This window comes from Nilaparvata lugens, chromosome 3 (assembly GCF_014356525.2).
Source record: "Nilaparvata lugens isolate BPH chromosome 3, ASM1435652v1, whole genome shotgun sequence".
In the NCBI taxonomy this organism is placed as follows: domain Eukaryota; kingdom Metazoa; phylum Arthropoda; class Insecta; order Hemiptera; family Delphacidae; genus Nilaparvata; species Nilaparvata lugens.
In genome coordinates, this window is record NC_052506.1 from 81,327,781 (window position 1) to 81,347,920 (window position 20,140).

The 20,140-nt window shown below is 34.5% G+C and overlaps 1 protein-coding gene across 2 annotated transcripts in view; it reads left to right on the forward strand.

Moving 5' to 3' along the window:
- The window catches only part of LOC120350601, a 71,814-nt gene extending 51,945 nt beyond the window's left edge, over positions 1–19,869 (forward strand). For both annotated transcript variants that reach the window (XM_039424768.1, XM_039424769.1), the window contains one exon: positions 19,624–19,869. In XM_039424768.1, coding sequence (XP_039280702.1) covers positions 19,624–19,701 — 78 coding nt within the window. In that variant the 3' untranslated portion in view covers positions 19,702–19,869. The remainder of the gene's footprint in view (positions 1–19,623) is intronic.
- The last annotated feature ends 271 nt before the right edge of the window (positions 19,870–20,140 follow it).

Here is a 20,140-nt window from a genome sequence, read left to right on the forward strand (position 1 = left end):
TTTGATTTCCCAAATATTTCTGGTATGTTTTATTTTTCTCATTAATTGCTTCCTCTATCTCATTTGTCCAAATCTTTAAACCTTTCCGACTTCTATATCTCCTTTTCTTACCAACAGCCTCATTCGCACTTCTTACTATTATATTTTTAATATTGTTCCATTCAGTCTCAATATCTTCTTCTGTTGGAGTGTCCTGGATGTAGGAATTTATGCGTTGTTGATAGAGATGCCTGATACTATCTTCCTCTAATAGATACACTTTGAAAACTTCGTCTCTATTTGTATTGTTTGATTCCTTTTTTGTATGGGTTTTCTTCCATCGTGTAAACAAATCAATTTTACCAACAACTAAATAGTGGTCTGAAAAGATATCGAAGCCACAGAGCACATTCACATCAGTAATCTGTCTTGCTATATTTTGATTAGCTATCATGTAGTCTATTAAAGATCTTGTTCCACGTGCTGCCCATGTAAACTTGTGTATTTCTTTCTTCCGGAAGAAAGTATTCATAATTTTCAATTCATTAAAAGTTGAGAATTCTCTAAGGCTGTCTCCATTTCTGTTCTTCACATTTTCACCAAAAGTTCCGACTACATTGTTGATTGGTTCTACTCCAACTCTTGCATTGAGATCTCCCATTATTACCACCCCATATTTCTTATACTTCTCTAATTCTTTTTGTAGTTCGTCATAAAATGTGGCAGTTTCTTCATCCTTTCCCTCTTCAGGTGTGTAGACTCCTATTATCACTAGGTGGCCACGACCATACTTGAATTTGATAGTGAGAATTCTTTCATTAATGAAATTGTAGTCTACAATTCTCTCCTCCCACGTTCTATCAACAAAAATGGCCACACCCTTGGCTGCCCTGCTCTCCTGATTCACACCACTATAAAACATAGCATAATCTTCAATATACTTTGAGCCAGTCATCTTCATTTTTGTCTCTGTTACAGCGGCAATGTTTATTTTCTGAATCTTAAACACTTTGCAGAGTTCTATTTCTTTATTCCTTATTCCTCTTACATTCCATGTGGCTATTTTTAATTTTTCAGCAATCCATTTCCGTTCTTTATTTTGGGCAATCCTGTTTATATTTCCGATAATCCTGTCCTGTCCGAGGCTATTTTGGGTACTGCAAGTGATATAAATTTTTCTATGAATAGGGTACTGGCCTATCGCAAAACCCCCTTACTAGGAGGACCAGAATTTGGGGTTTATTCCCTTGAATATCAGCCGCCCAATCTGGGTACAGACGCTGTTTGGCTCTTCCGCCCTCTCCGCCGTTGGGATTTCTCCTCATCCGCCTTTAAGGTCGTTGGCCGGAAAACAAAATAAAATGAAAAAAGAAGAATATTCCCAAGGTAGGGAGGACAGGATAGAGAAAGAAAGTAGCGCGCGACGACAGGATGACAGATTGACATCTTACTGAAGCAAGGTGCACCCATCATCCTTTTAACCGCGCACTGCAAGAGAATGGCACAAAGCTGAGTCAATGGAAAGGTGCCATTCTAGAAATAATAGATCCAAGCATGTCGAAGATGAAGAAGGTGATAGGAAGAAGGGCTTGGAAAGGGGATGTCCCTTTTAGTCGCCTCTTACGAACAAGCAGGGATTACTGTGAGTACAATTCTACTACCCCTACCACACTGGGGGATCATATAGTCATATAAATCAAATTAAAAAAGAGTACGGAAGGCTAGCTATAGAATTCTCTGTAATAGTTAACCCCAATGTAGAGCACAGTGTATTATGTTCAAAGCCTAAATTGTGAAATTTTCTTACATTCTTAAGAGCAATACTAAAGTGTTTAAAATTGGTCGGCCTCAACCACTCTATTCCACTGAGCAGTAGTTTGAATATTAATTATTTATCACCATCTCCCACAGGTTTTTACCTCGAGATGCATGATTCCCTTAAGAACTGTTAGTTTATTAGGTACTTTTCTTATCAATTCGGACATAGATTATTGCTGTATTAATCTATTTATTTACATAATTTTTTTTATTGATTTCAAATCAACTAGTTTAGTTTTTAATGTTAAACATGCTATTTTTAAGATTTTGATTTGTTTTTGTAAAAATGATATTATGTCACAGCTTTGTTTTATTGTATCATATTTTGTCAACGTGGAATCAATAAAATTTCATTTCATTTCATTTCATATTACAAGTAACATCCCCTAATTTAACAATTATTCAATTAATTTATTTAATTTTTTACTCAATTTTGTAGTCTTACATCTGAGATGTATGACGATATCCGAATGTACAAGAAAGCTATACTAAATGAAGTATATTCCTATTTTTTATTGATACAGTCATTTATATCTCTGGAATTTTGTAATTTATTGTGAGTGAGTTTGAAATACTCACTGGTTGTACATCAACTGCAATTGTAACTTAGATTTCGAATTCTACAATTAAAACCTATAATATTCCTCTAATTTTATAATTAATGTAAATTGTATGTCTTGTATTCATTGGATGATTTCTTGAGAAATCATTCATTGAATACAATATTTAGTATGTTATTTATTCTGGCATTACTAAGTAGTTGTGACATGGGTCGCAGGTTTTTTGTGTGTATGTATGTATTTCTGAATACTCATTCGAGGATCATGCTGTAAATATGCCTTGCTGTCAAACGAGGGCTTATGAACTCGCCGACCGAGATGGCCGGTGATATCGGACATCTGACTTGCCGTGCGGGGCTGAAAGACGATCTTCGATCTGATGCCACTAGCCCGATGCCTGGAGGCCATCACCCTTCATCCTCATCCATCACCCTTTGGACACCGGACTCGTGGACGACAGATCTTAGATAAGTACTTGATACCCCCACTACAATATCAGATGTGCCCCCGTAAATTTGGTCTCTTAAAGACATATTGTATTTGGTCTCTTAAAGACATGTGTATTCGGTCTCTTAAAGACATATTGTATTTGGTCTCTTAGAGACATGTGTATTCGGTCTCTTAAAGACAGATTGATTATTAGATTATCCATGTGAAGATGTATTTTGTAATATTCTCTATATTATTCTCATTATTATAAGAGCAGTCAGTCAACCGCATATCTATGTTTTTAATTCCAAGACCCTCAAACCACTAGAATTAGGTCTAGAATTAATGTGAATAATCACATTATTGATCAGATAAAAAATCTGCAGACCTCAGGGCCTAGCACAATTTCAACAACTAAGCCTTCTCCGACAAAATCATTTCAGGAGATCGGTTTCACATTATCCACTGAGATTGGAAATGCAACCCAAATGAAAATTGTAGCACTCAAACTGAAGCCTCTCAAGCCTTGGATAACTGCAGGATTAATAACTTCAAAAAGAAAACGAGATAAAATGCATCAGAAATTAAAAAAACAGCCTCAAAACAACTTTCTCAAATCTCTATATAAAAATCTGGTTTGGCGCACTCACACAACTTTCCTTGCCGTTATGAAAATTGATCATTTGATGCTAGTGTTCCCGCGCAACTCAAGTCTACTATTTAAAGATCTAAGCCAGCTTGTGACAGGACAATAACGCTGCAGACACACGAAGTCTGCTATCTCCTTATAGTGAATGATTTAATAATAGAATCAACAGTTGCCAACAGTTTGCAATTTAATAGTCTTATTTTCTCGAATATCGAGCTTATTTTCAATTTTAGATGAAAATGTTACTGAACATTAATTGTAGAGTTTTTCATGCTAAATCTTTTCCACTCAAAATCTCTGGTTGAAACTGTATCTGAAGCCTGATAATTGGGAATCTAAAATCAAACTTTGCATAAATGGGGCGCAGCTCTTGAAATTTTTACAGATATAGGATTTGTGGTAGTTGATAGAGCTCATCAATGACTATTTTAGGTATGAATTTGATCAAAATCGTTGAAGCCGTTTTCGAGAAAATCGGGAAAAATCCTGTTTTTGACAAGATTTTTGCCATTGTAGCCGCCATCTTGAATTGCATTTGATCGAAATTGTTCGTGTCGGATCCTTATAGTGTAAGGACCTTAAGTTCCAAATTCCAAGTTATCCCGTTAATTGGTAGATGAGATATCGTGTACACAGACGCACATACACTCATACATACACACACACACACACACACACACACACACACACACACACACACACACACACACACACACACACACACACACACACACACACACACACACACACACACACACACACACCGATACCCAAAACCCACTTTTTTGGACTCAGGAAACCTTGAATCGTATTTCTAATATATAAATTTCATCAAATTAGAGAACTATATAACTTGAAAATAGCTCGATTAATCAATCTACTTCTCTTATGCACAAGCTGATTCCAAGCCTCTGATTCCATGGTGTTCCATCTTGTCTAATAATCTTTACTGAGATACAGTGTCAAAAGCCTTTGCCAAGTCTAAGAAAGTTGTTAAAGTTTTTTTTTACTGTTGAAGTTTTCAATTATTCTTTCCAAAACTTCGGGATCTATATTGGGTATTTTTTTATCTCGTTTTATATTCAATAGATCATTGATATACTCCCAGTCTTTTTCGAATTGCCTCCGCTTTGGAGTAGTATATTATTATAATAGTCATACTTGTATTTTTTTATCATGTTTGTTAATGTGTTTCTGTAGTTTTTACTTTCCTTGCCTATTGGTAAGGAAAGTATTGCTTTGCAAAAAAAAATTAAGGTACCCCAATTTCTAAATTTCTATACGTTTCAAGGTCCCCTGAGTCCAAAAAAGTGGGTTTGGGGAATTGGTCGGTATGTGTGTGTGTGTGTGTGTGTGTGTGTGTGTGTGTGTGTGTGTTGAAACAAGGTATAATACGGGGAGACAATCAAGTATACACAGCACATTAAGGGGAGGTGTGTACACTAAGGGGAGACCCCGTATTGTCACTGCTCAATTTTAGTAAAAATCACTTCTACATGCTTAAAACCATGTAAAAACGTAATAAAAAAAAATCTCCCCATTTTGTTAGTACTCTACCTAATTGGGATACACTCCAGTTCCCGAAATTGCCACCACGTTGTGCTACGATCGCTAATACACACTCACACAAAACTTATTTACGGATTGAGCATACAATGCGGGCTACTTGCATATCCCTGCAAATCTCCATTGTCTCCTCCACTGTTCGAAGTAACTGGTTTGCTATGGGATTTGCCGTGACTCATTGATTCACAGCTTAGCGAATTCATAGTTTCTTTTTCTGTTCATTCACTTGTGACATGAGAAGGGAGCGAGGATACATGCTTGCAGAATGTATTGTGGTACTGATTTTTTAGTTATTTGGTACAAATAGTCTGTAAATGATGATTCTCCACAAAAAATACCCTCTGCTAACCTCACAGTCTTTGAAAATACCTGTTTTTCTCCATATAACTAAAAAACCATTCATAGTGAAAAAATCCAGAACCGTTTCCAAGAGTACAAAATCCTCTACAATTCAACGCCAAATTAGGTTCATCACAATCAATTGTGACTGAGACATGATTCTTGGAAACACAATTTCCCGCATTGAATTTGGGCTATTGCTAGAATGATGAGAATGGGAGGTTTGTTAAGATTCAAGAATAGCACGTCAGTACGTTTATATTATCGAACAGGCTTCACTGAGAATTCACTTACTGATTTACAGAAATGTGAAAAGTTGGTAACCCAACATTTTATCTCAAGACCAGGATAGCCTATGATAAAATGAAATTTGTCTCTTTGCTTCTCCCCATATTGCAATTTCCTTCTGTGTCTGTCAATATCCTTGCGAAAACTGTCTTGTGAACCTTAGATTGAATATTTTACTTGTGTATTATATGCTCACTTCGTGTGGAAAGACTTTGTTCCGGAGAAAAGATTCAGTAATCATACCCTGCTCAAAAAAATTGTAGTCAAGGCATTCCAAAATGATTTATCTTTGAGAAAATGAAGAATGAGAAATCAGAGCAGTGAGTCCTTCCAGTTCATATCATTAAATAATCCAATTTGGGTAGCTGAAAGTTTCTCAATATTGCACCATAAAATGGAGTACGGTAATCACTATCAGAAAGATATAGCAGTTCCGAAATCTCTATTTTTTCAAATGAGCACAAATAGCAAAAACGCAATGTAGACCAGGGGCTTCCCAAAAAAATGTTTCTACGGACTCCCTCACCTACCAGCAATGTCGAGGATCAACTCGCAATTTAGAGTTGGGAGGCACTGTGGAACGTACACTTTCTTGAATCCTAGTACTGAGTAGCTTATATCCATACGTGGAATGTTTATTTGAATGCTATAAATGTACCGTATTATTATGATAAGCCATATTATTAATTTAGAATGTTCAGTTTATGGATTGTTTCACCTATACTAGTCACAATCATAACCGACAATGAATTATAATAAAAATAATTTATAAACGTGGGGAAGGAAAGTGATTCCATCAATCGCATGTTAAACTCGCGAAAGAAATTTATATGAACACTACATTTATATTAACTACTTATTTCTCAATCAGAAAAATAACTCATTTATCAATCAGGAGAGCGTTATAGATTCCCAGTTTATTTATCCTAGCTTCAATATTAATCTTGAACAGAAATCAAGAAAAAGAAAATTATATGAATCCTGTCCTTGTCAAGATGAATAAAATAAGTTGGTGCATGTATCCAGGTTTTATTCAAATACTGTAGAAATGGTCAGTTGTAGTATTGTTTGGAAAACTGTAAGTGGGGTTGTATTATACATTGAATTATAAACAAGCACCTGTCAGGCAGCTCTGGTTTAGTACTTTGGCATTTCAAAACCTCAATTCAATCGATCTTGGCCAGAATAGAGTCTGTTCCACAAGTAAAGGATTGGTTCGCAGCTTAACCAATGAGAGATTGAAAATGATAGACTATCATTTCCAAATATATCATTTAAGAATTAATGATAATCCATTATTTGTCTGGAACCAGGTATAATCTAGTGCCACATGCGGGTAGGCTGAAAAGAGCATACCGACGACACAGATTGAGAGAAGTTAAGAAAAATGCTAATGCGCTATTCATATAGCAGAGGCTGCAAATCCATGTAGGGATGCTTGGATTTTCATCGATTTCCGTAGACGCAAATCAGGTGATTTGGACCAGAGCTTTGCAACTGCAGATGAGATTAGTCGGTTTTGTGTTGACTAGTTCAGGTCATGATGATGGCTTTTCTGATGAGTTGACTGAATTCTTAGCTACTCTTTAGAGAACTCCACTTCTTGGGGAGCATTTTGAATGGATTATTATATGAATTATTATGAATGGATAATTATTCAAATAAGTCGTCTTTAATGGTTTATTATTGTGATAATTCCATAATATTGTACTATTGAAAACTAATTATCAAGGAGTTTATTCCTATTTATTAAAATATTGTTTTTATAGTTTAATAATTAAACTATAAAAACAATATTTGTGCATGATGTGAATCATTTCAAGATTCATTTGATTTGATTATGTGTTATTATATTGTTGATATTGATATGTGAGCTGACGTTGTTGTAATATTTCGCCAATGCTCTAACTATATAATTTATTTTGAATTGTGATTCACCTTGATGTGTGATGGGGTTAAATATTGAACAAAAGTAGACCACATGCAACGGATTACTCCTACCACAATTCTGATTGGAACATTCATTCGTTTGAAACTACTTAATCAGTTTTGCCAGTTTGTACTTTAATTTTTATTTTTACATAGAACTGAAATAAATGTGAGATCCTTGTATGCATGATATCTTTGTGAGTTCTCAACCAATTTTGTTCTATAGATATGTGAATAAGATGTCAAGTCCAAAGTGTTGAAAAATCAACCATGAATATAAGTAGGCTAATAAAAGAACCAAATTTTGATCGTTTTATATTTATAGGAATATGATTCCACAATGCGGAGTTCACATTTCCTAGTCATGAATTTATTGATGAGCCTCCTTGATAATTACTGTTACATCTCTATCTTTTCAAGAAAGAAGCATAATTTATATTATTGAGTACTCAACTGAACAATATTATCTCTAATTGTGTACGTCTGTATGCAAGATATGTAACGAAAGGAAGGACGTACAATTTCGAAATATATAATAATAATATTGAGGGTGATGCCCACATAAGCTCTTAGGCTTGTGCGTGGGTATTGAGTGAAAGGGATGATGATGAGAGATGACGACTGGGCTACTTTTTAGGTAGTCGGGACCGACGGCTTATTGTCTCCTCCGAAAGATGGAGTGGCCGTATCCATGTGATTGTGCTGTGGTCAAAAACTTTTGCCCGGGTCGAGATTCGAACTCGAGTTCTCTTGATTGTCATACCGTTGCGTAATCACTTACTCCAGTGGTTCTCAAAGTGTGGGTCGCGACCCTAAAGGGAGGCGCTATGATTCTTCAGGAGGGGCGCGAAGCTTGGTTGAAAAAATTATATCAATAATTTACTTCTAAAATAATTACTATAAGCATCTTTCTTCTTTCATTCTTTTATTCTCTATTGATTGATACAATAAGTACATCATCAAAATTGAAGGGAGAGAAAAAATAATGACTTTCCCGAAGCCCCCCACCACTCTCCCACATACCAGCGAAAGCATTTTTCAAATGATTGATACATTTTTGAAGGAAATTGACATGTATTGGAGCAAATGTGTAGGAATTTGTAGAGATGGAGGTCGGGCTATGTCAGGAAAGTACACTGGACTTCGAGGGTTGATCAAAAAGGTAGCACCAGAAGCTAGATGGACACACTGTATAATTCATAGGGAGGCTACTTTAGCTGCAAAAGGTATGACTCTTGAACTTGATGGAGTTCTACATGTGGTCGTTGAAATAGTCAATCTCATTAAGGCTGTTCAGTACACTTTTTTTTTATTATTCAAATTGGATAATATTTTTTAATAATAATTGTTAAGATCATTATAAGAGTGAGAAAAACTGAAATTTTTAAGTGGTCCAATAAGCGAGTTATGGGTTGTTAAGATCATTATGAGATCTCAACAATTATATTGAAAAAGATTATCCAATTTAAATAATAATAAAAAGGTGTACCAAAAACATTAAAGGGCATGAAGTCATGAGTTTCTTGGATTCTCTGTGAAGACATGGGCTCAGAACACACAGCTCTACTGTTTCTTACTGAAGCTCGCTTGCTATCAAAAGGAAAGGCTTCAACTAGAATATTTGAGCTCATACATGAAGTCCTTATACTTTTGCTTGGGAAAAACCACCAAAACTGAAAGTTCTTCACCAACTCAGATTTTTTGCTGCAATTAGCATGCATGGTGGATATCTTTGAGAAAATATATGTCCTAGCCAAGTCTTTGCAGAGAAAAGATGCAAACATTCGGCAATGGACTGAAATGATGGAAAGCTTTGTGAAGAAGCTAAGTTTGTATGAGAGCGGTTTCAAAAATGACAACTTGGAGCTATTTCCTAATCTAAGCTCAGATGAAAGAAACACTACTTATTGCTTATTCCGTGTATAACACACTGTATACTTATTCCGTGATAAAGATTGACTGAAGAAATGTATCCAAAATTTCATACAAATGTATCTAACTCCAGCCAATGAGAAGAAATACGTTTTTGAAAATTTAGAAATCCTCAAAAGTAGTTTTGGAAAATATTTGTATAAATATAAATATAGCTTGTTTATTTAATATAAATATAAACTTGAATGGTTTGGCATGGATTCAAAACCCATTTAAATTCTCAATCAATGAGTGAAGAAAACCTCATTGATCTCCAAGGTGACTCTGTGCTTAAAATGAAGTTTGAAGAATATTCTCTCACATCCTTCTGGATTGGTGTGCGAATGAAACACCAAATTTTGAGTGATAATGTATTGATGAGGATATTGACTCCATTTGCGACAATTTATTCGTGTGAAACTGGGTTTACTGCTGTAACTTCCATGAAAAGTAAATATAGATGAAAACTGGTTGTGACCCAGAAACTTGGAGTATCGTTATCAGAGCTGACACCTCGTTTCAATAAACTCTATGCGAAAAAAACGAGCTCATCATTCACACTTAGGCTCTTTTTAATGTTCAATTGCAACAAAAATAACAACTATGTACGATAGTACCTGAATGAATGATAATTTATTGTATTTATAGAATTAGTTGTTTTATTATGATTGAGACTATCGCCCCATTGGGTTATGTATATGTGCTAAACTCAACTAAATAAATATTGAGTGTAAAATTTGTAGATAATATACGTACGGATACGTATATGTACAACATGCACAGTAGTCTATGCTTAGCTTATACATGTAGGGGGGCCCGGCTTACAGCTGAATCATGCAGGTGGTGCTCGAAAAAAGTTTGAGAACCACTGACTTACTCCAACGAGCCACCCACGTTCTCTCTCTCTCTCTCTCTATATATATATATATATATTATATATATATATATATATATATATATAGAGGAAGAAGCCTATTGAGATTTGTAACATTGATGATAATTTATAACGATATAAAACTTCTCTAAAGGCCCACATTCACGACAGAGCCAAATCCACAGTACATATCCTTCAATTGGCTAAGAAACAGCTGTTCATGCGAATCAGCCAATCGGAGGATATGTTCTGTGTATTTGGCTCCGTTGGCTCTGTCGTGGAAGGGGGCCTTAAGAGAAGTTCAGTGCTAATCTGAACAACTTCATTATTGTTATCTATGTTGCAGCTAATATTTAAAATAAGCCTTTTTCAGTCGATTCACTCGAGAATGGTTGGGGTTAGAGTAGCGGTTTGTCGTCTTGGCTGTCGCGCGGAAATCTTCACATGAATAAAAAGTTCGGAGAGGGCTGGAAATGATCTTTCAATATTGAGGCATCCTTGATAAGTCCAATATAATATAGGTTCAAAACGGTTTCTGAGTACAGCGAATTACAGAGTACCCAAAAAGAAGTCGAAATTTGATCTCCATTTCTAATCTATTGACATTCATTTCAAAACAAAGCCTCTGGCAAAATAAATAAATGAATTTTTGTGAATGATTAATAAATTTATTGAGAATGTGATGCCTTACCAGACAATTATGTTCAACAACTGTCTAATTATGATCTTTCAAAACAAAAAAGTATAATATCTCATTCCAATATTCTATCTTCAAGGATTACCGTGCTTTGTTTTTTGGTTATTGAAAGTAGAACTTATCTAGTCCCAAATTGTATAGACGAATCCTCTCATTGATTTGCAATGAATATATCGTAATAATAAAAAATAGTATCTTGGTCATTGGTGTTAGCCTCTCATCAGCAAGGTTTCAAAAAAAAAATTCATTCATCTACAAATCACATTTCTCCCCGGATAGTATGTTGAAAGTATAACTTACACAGAAACCTCCTCATTTTGTGGCTATAATGTGCAATTATTATTAAACCTCCTCATTTTGTGGCTTTAATGTGCAATTATTTTGCATCCACTGCTCGAAGTAACTGCTATTGCTTTGGCCTTGAACTCTCAGTGAACTGATGATTCAGCAGTCAGTTCATTTTCAGCATAATTTACGGTTTTCTCAGCTCACAGGTGACAGCTCAGTTTCAGACGTGACGTTGCAATTACACACGAAAAGTAATTTCGATAATCTGAATAACACATGGGTAATGCCTGCAAAACCGAAGTTTTGAGTGTTGCCAGCGAGTATCAATAAAAATTTCCAATAAAAAAACGCCAATACAAAAATAAATAAATAAGATAAAAATGAATGATCTTTTAATAAATATTTATACTCGATCAACATGAAATTAATCAGTAGGCCTATGTATAATACTATATCATGTATTTTTTGCATACATCCATTCTTCTGAATAGGCTACATTATTTTTAATTTTCATGTGAATAATATTTGCAACAGTTTTGCATCACAATATTTTATTGTAATCAGTCATGATCCTTTTTTATTGTGTTATCCTTCCTTAGACTTTTTACTCACTTCCAAAATCTTGATGAATGGATGCACATTCGATAATTCCATTGAGTGTTCGATTTAATCTGAAGTAATAAAATCTTGAGCTTGGCATTCGAGGCTCAAAAATATCTCAACATATCCTTACAGCAGGCCACCCACAAAAGTTTTACATCATAACAACTTAGTCATTGTAATGAATAATAATTTTTATATCATATTTTAAACTTTTCACTCTATTCCATACTATTTTCCTCACTTCCAGGCTCAACAACAGCCAAACATAATATTATTTTTTGAATGCTCTAATCGTTGTATGTTTCGAGTGTTATGAGATGTTCTAATTTATTCTATTTCCAAAAGTATGAGACATTTTCTAAAACTCGTGAAACATGAATACAAATTTCTTGAGTTCTTTTAATCTATTGCAATACACCATTTATATTGAATTAGTTTTTTATTGTTGTACATAATTTCTTTACGGAAAGTAAGCATCATACAGCATATCTCTTGCAGTTATTGAAGGCTTGATTAAATCTTATTGATCTTTATTAGATAATCTTATTGATTATCTTGATTTAAATCTTAGCCTTGCAAGATGAGTGTTGCAGCCAAAACTTGTGTTAAGAACCGGTTTTCTCCCCACTTTGTAAGTTGAACTAAACACACAATTTCTCCTCGGATTGTGGGTTGGAAGTGTACACACCATTTCTCCCCGGTTTGTGCATTGAAAGTGTACACATATTTCTCCCCAGTTTGTGCAGTGAAAGTGTACACACATTTCTCCCCATTTTGTAGGTTTAATGCGTAATTTTTTTCAAGTTAACATAAAAATAATGTTACAATTGTATTAAAAACACATTAATATACCTTCTAAAACAAAAATTGAATCTCTAACATGTGTGTAAATGTGTGTAAATCAGCCTCCCCGCATTGTATGTTCATTTCTCACCTCCCCGTTTGTGGCCTTGTTCAAGTATGTGTGTGTGTGTCTGTATGAGTGTATGTTCGTCTGTGTACACGATATCTCATCTAACAATTAACGGGATAACTTGAAATTTGGAACTTAAGGTCCTTACACTATAAGGATCCGACACGAACAATTTCGATCAAATGCAATTCAAGATGGCGGCTACAATGGCAAAAATCTTGTCAAAAACAGGATTTTTCGCGTTTTTCTCGAAAACGGCTCCAACGATTTGGATCAGATTCATACCTATATTCTATAGTCTGATTTTGACTCCTCACGTGAAGGAGGCTCCTTTTCCTTTCATATCATCCTTGAAATTCAATATTCCTGAAAGCCTTATATATACAACGACGCGCAATTCAAAAAGGAGCATACCTGTCAAATTTTAGGAAAATCTATTGCTTCGTTTCGCCGTAAATGCGCAACATATAAACATTCAAACATAAAGAGAAATGTAAAACCGTCGACTTGAATATTGGACATCAATTCGCTCGGTTAATAAATGAATCTGATATAAATGCTGATAGAATCATACCATAAATAAATAAATATGAATTTTTGAAGAAATAGTATTATAAAATTCAATAGTGTCTTTCTGTTGAGGAATACCGGACGAGAATTGTGAGTTTAATGATCCTTAATTAATGGAACTTTCATGTCGATGTAGAATTTATAGTAGATTTATACCTAAAAACATTTAACTCACATGGGCTACTTTTTAACAAATTGATAAAAACAACAAAAAATTTTTTAGTACCCTTCATTTTTTAAAACTTTGAGATAGTTCAATAGTTCAAATTAATAAAAACAATATAGAAATCTTTTAGTAGATTTTTATATTGTTTTTATTAATTAGATTTATACCTTTAATATCAGTTGCTATCAGGACGAGATAGCGGCCGGACGTGCTACTCTGCTCCGTCTTATCCGTTATTTCGAACGGCTAGTTTCTAATTAATTTTCGACTGAGTCTACCAAAATCAATTTTATTTTCTAAACATAAGTTTTTTCGTATGATTAGATTCGTCTGAACATGGCTTCTTGCGGTACATGTAATAAGGAAATTTCTGAAAAAGAAGTTGTGAAGTGCAGTGGTGTGTGTAATGGAACTTTTCATCCATCTTGTTGTAGTGTAAAAACTGGTGAGAACTACAGGAAAATGGGCGTTCGTAAAGAAACTTGGTTATGTGACATCTGTAAAGCTAATAAGAAATTGGAAAATAAGGACGATACTAGTGGTGCAGTTACTCAGGATTTCATGAAGCAATTATTTGATGAAAAATTCGGCTCTCTGTCAAAACAAATGAGGGAATTGCAAGGTGATGTGGCAGGTATGTCTGGGCTGTTGGACGAGGCGTTAAAAAACATAACCGATCTTCAAAACGAAAATAAGAAACTTATTAAAAACTTTGCTAGTATTGAAGCGGATAATGCAAATTTGAAGACAAGAGTTTCAGTTCTTGAAAATAAAATAAATGAGATGGAACAATATTCTAGGCGTATGAACATTCAGATCGATGGTATACCGGTTACACAGGGTGAAAAGGTGGACGATATCGTCGAGAAGTTGGGAAATCTTTTAGAAGTTGCTTCTCCGATTGAAAGTGTACTTTCTATGCACCGTGTACCGTCAATTAACGCTAAGAAGTGTCAACCAATTATTGTGCAGTTCTCAAACCCTATGCAGAGAAGAAAGTGGCTGGAAGCATACCGCAAAAAACGAGATGTTACTTCTACGGATCTCAACCCTGTCCTCCAACCAAAAACCAACATCTATATCAACGAGCATCTGACGAGGGAAAATAAAACTTTGTTGGCGGCAACCAAAGCTGTGGCCAAGGAGCGAGGCTACCAGTTCGTATGGGTGCGGCAAGCAAAAATCTACGTTCGGAAGGAGCACAACAGCAAAGCAGTTAGAATTTTTACTCATGATGGGTTACAAAAACTTGTTTAAGAAATCCCCAATTCTCATTACAGGTATTTTTCATAGAGATCCACTGTTATTACACTGCATTATTTTGGTTTTAATGAAGAACTGTAAATTTATTCTCATGTTATTTACTTTTAGGATATTATTAATTTTATTTTCCTATGCCTGGTTGAATGAGATTATTAGATTATTGCCTGCTCTATTAGAATTCAACTATATACGTGCGTATTACATTACACATAATGTGTACTTATTTAAAATAATAATCAATTGCATTTTACACTCCTATGATTAATGGAAGAAGATAATCTAGATCTAGGTAATACTAACATCACATTTGATTATTTTCAACCCGATTTCTTTTTGCCTGAGGCTAATTACTATAGTTTAGGAATTATCGTTCAAAATATTAGGAGTGTACGGAAGAATTTTGACCAGTTCTTAGTTATGTTAAATATTGCAGAAAAACCTAAAATAATTATCCTTACAGAAGTTTGGATTAAAGATAATGAGATTGATCTTTACAAGATAGACCACTATAAATGCTTTTATAAATGTAACTACTTGAATAGATCAGGTGGTGTAATGGTTTATGTTAATAAAGAGGTCTCTTGTACTGAGCTGAAAAACGAATTTACAACTGCTGACTGTATCTCTTTGAATTTTAAATTTGAAAATTTTTGTATAGTTCTTCTTGCCGCTTATCGGCACCATAATAGCACACCAAGTATATTCATAAATGAACTCAAGAGTTGGCTTGAACAAAATTCCAGCATTAATTCAGTTTTCTGTGGAGATATAAACCTGAACACTCTCGTTGATAACGATGATGTAAATGATTACTTGAATCTGCTAGCTTCATTGGGTATACATGTAGTATAAGAGAAATAACTAGACCTGCATCGTTAACATGCCTTGATCACCTCTTTGTAAGATCCAGTCCACTTTTAGAGTATCAAAGTGCATTGTTCACAACCGACATTACTGATCACAGCACTTTAGGCGTCATGTTTAAAAAATCAAAGATAAGAGATAGTACTCAGCAAGATAGAAATGGAGATCAGTTAGTGGTAAATGAAAAAATATGCTTTATGAAATTAATGATAAATTAAATCTTTGTGACTGGTCAATAGTTTACAATGCACCAAGTGTTGATAGTGCTTGGAATGAATTCTTAAAAATCATAGAGGAATGTAGGAGTGGTTCTGTGGTCACTACGCATGTCAATTCTTTAACTAGAGCAAAAAATATTAGTCCTTGGATAACGAGTAATATTCATAGGCGATTGCTAAAAAGAAATAAACTATACCACAAAGTTAAAAATCGTCCTTTCGATTTGCAACTAAAAAATTATTTTAACGCCTTTAAACTCAAGTTAGCTGACGACATAAAAACTACAAAGATAAACTACTACAGTCAATTATTTGAGAAAAATCATAATAACAAAGCTGCTCAGTGGGGAATAATCAATGATATAACAGGTAGAAAAAGAAAGAATAAAACTTTTGAAAGTATCTATACAATGAATAACAATACTGTTGTTACTGATTCACCGACTATTGCCAAGGAGTTTAATGAATATTTTATAAGTGTTCCCAATAATGTCAGGGATGACCTACTTAGGAATATAGACCCGAATCATCAATTCTCACCAGAAGATTACAATAGGGTTTTTAAATACAATATCTCTGAAAATTCTATCTTCTTACACCCTGCTACGGAAGAAGAAATTCTCCAACTGATTAGATTAATGCCCTCAAAAAGATCGACAGGATATGACTCACTCACAAGCGATATTTTGAAACACATTATTCCTATTATACTGCCTATTTTATGTTACCTGTGTAATGCTAGTTTGTCGCAAGGAGTATTCCCACAAGTCTTGAAAAGAGCAGTGGTGGTACCAGTTTTCAAAGGTGGAGATAAATTACTATTGAATAATTATAGACCCATAGCGCTGCTCTCTATCTTTTCTAAAATATTAGAGAAACTGATGAAAACAAGATTATTGAAATTCCTGAATAGATATGAATTTTTTAGTAAAAACCAATACGGCTTCCGTGAAGGTTTTGATACTGAGCGTGCACTAGTCGACTTTATGAGAATTATATATAATAATGTAAACGATGGGTTGAATGTAAATGCTTTATTTTTAGATGTAAAAAAAGCTTTTGATACGGTTGAGCATGGTCTTCTATTAAATAAGTTAGAATCTACAGGGGTAAGGGGCGTGGCCCTACAATGGTTTAAATCTTTTTTAAATGATAGAGTTCAATGTACAAAAATTAATAATACCTGTAGTTCTTTTTCAACAGTAACTTCAGGACTTCCACAGGGATCAGTTCTTTCTTCTATTCTCTTTATAATTTTTGTAAACGACCTATGTGATGCCAATTTAAATGGAAAAATATTTTGTTATGCAGATGACACGGTATTAGTTAGTTCAGGGAAATCATGGGATGAACTGTACAATAGAGTAAACCATGACTGTAAATTTCTTCAACAATGGTATCTTAGAAATAGATTAGCAATCAATGTCGAAAAAACCAAATTTATTAATTTCTCCAAAAATTCACAATCAACCTATTATTTTCCATCTAAATAACTGTACATATGACTTATTATGCCAATGTCCTCCTATAGAGCAGGTCGAAGAGATTAAATACCTTGGTATTTTTATTGATTCAGCCTTAAATTGGAAAACACATATATCTAATCTCAAGAAAAGTATCAATACCTATCTTTGTAAATTCTATCACATGAGAGAGCTGTGTGATACAAACACACTATGCACAGTATATTATGCCTTAATAAATTCAAAATTAGAATACGGCATTGTATGTTGGGGTGGAGCTGCAAAAGTGCACTTTAGTCCACTACAGAAATTGCAAAAACATTTCATCAGACTAATACTATTCAAAAATCGAAGAGAGAATTCGTTTCCTTTATACAAGAGATTACGTATTCTCCCAATTCGCCATCTTTTTGTTTTCAAAGTCTTAAGAATTTTCTTTATGCGAAGTGGAAACGATGGATTTTCAGGCCCAGCTTTTCTGAAAGAAGAAGACTTGACCTGGTATCAAGACTACCAAGAATAAATTTTAGCTTCTTTTCTAAATCTTTTGTATACCTAGGCCCAAAACTCTTCAACGCTATACCACATGCTGGTAGAAGAACTAGAACTTGGAAAGAATTCTCAACAATAATTAAAGACTGGCTATTCCAATATCAAGATATAGAAAACTTTTTTTCAATTCTATCCTGAAAATCATACACTGTTTCAGCTACCGGTACAATGCCATGTATTCATACTCCATAAACTCCCAAACTTTTTGTACTTTGTGATTTATATTTCCACTTAGCTCATATTTTTCTTATTAAGTTATAGTATTGTTTTAATATTACAAAATTCAACACTGCGCTTCTGCTTTGTTTTTCTAAATAAATTTTTATAGCTGTTCTAAATGACTGACATCACATTATTTGTCCTGTTGTTACTGGAAGTGACTTGTCTCAACTTATATTGACTGGCCCTCCAACCACCAACCGAAGAAATTACGAAAAATATTGTGTTGCCAAAAAAATAAGGAAATAAAGAAATGCCAGAATATGTTTCTCTTATAAATTAATATTACTTCCCTTAGAATTGAGGGATGTCGTAATGAGTGAAAATGTTAGGCTATATCAAAATCACGGGAAAAACGTCTTCTTACTATTGGTGTCTGAATCATTTTCATCCGATCCATAGTTATTTTTTAATTAATGATTATGTTCATCAATGTCGAAACATTTCGAGCAGAGTACTTGACGGCGCATGCGCTAGTTGTAGGCTTGCGCAGTACAATGAACGAGTGACCCACGTTCCACGAAAACTGTGAACAAATCTCAAACCGATCCACGTGTGGAAATCAATTTCGTAAAATTGTCGGCTAGGTGCAGTTTGCAGCGCGCCATTGCTAGCAATGCTTTTACAAAACTTTCCATAAAAATCTGGTGTGGCGCACTCACACAACTTTCCTTGCCGTTATGAAAATTGATCACGTGACGCTAGTGTTCCCGCGCATCTCAAGTCTACTATTCAAAGATTTGAGCCAGCTGGTGACAGGGCAATTACTCTGGAGACACACGAGGTCTGCCATCTCTTCATAGTGAATCATTTAATAGAATCAACAGTTGCCAACAGTTTGCATCTCGAATTTCGAGCTTATTTTTAATTTCAGGTGGAAATGTTACTGAACATTAATTGTAGAGATTCTCATGCTCAATCTTTTCCACTCAAAAGTTCTTGTTCAAATTTTATCTGAAGCCTGATAATTAAGAATCTAAAATCAAACTTTGCATAGATGAGGCAGAGCTCCTGAAATTTTAACAGATATGGGACTTATGGAAGTTGATAGAGCTTATCGATGACTATTTCAAGTAGAACTTTGATCAAAATCGTTGGAGCCGTTTTCGAGAAAATCGCGAAAAACCCTGTTTTTGACAACATTTTCGCCATTTCAGCCGCCGTCTTGAATCGCATTTGATCGAAACTGTTCGTTTCGGATCCTTATATTGTAAGGACCTTACGTTCAAAATTTCAAGTCATTCCGTTAATTGGGAGATGAGATATCGAAAAGCAAAAGATGAGAATTTTTTTCGGAAAGCAATACTTTCCTTACCTGTGGTAATAGGGCAAGGAAAGTGAAAATGTAGTGATGTATTGTAGTCTAGTTGCCCTCCACCGATAAGCAAAGCTACAGCACCCGGACTGTCACAATTGTCCATTGCGGAATTTGATAAAGCAACTGTTTTGCATTTATTCTTTACAGATAACTACCATCGACCACCCAAGCGATGTCGATACAACTAGAGGCGAAATTGAAGCAGGACTCGCATCGTTGATGTAATATTCCACATGCGCTACACTGTATCATTGAAAACAATAATATGATTATTCAAAATTCCAGTATGTGAGAGTTGTTTGTTTGTAATACTATATATTTCTTCTATGAAACTTCTGGTTTCAAACTTAATCATCAATAAATTATTATTGCAATAATTATGCTTCAATATTCGATCGAGAACCTACTTAGTAACTTACCCATTTTGTTCTAGAAAAATGTATGAAGTTAGCAGAATCTTATTGACAGGTAGTTTCCGTAGGGAGAATATTTTGATAAAATTTACAACATATTTCGTTCATCGAATTACAAATAGTTTGCTCAATAAATGATAAATTTATTAGGTGATAAAATGTTGTTGTTTATCAAGTTACCATGATTCTTTTAGGGCCGGTTTACGAGCTCGGGATTCAGCTAAGTTCCAGGCTTCAAACAGCTGGAGTCA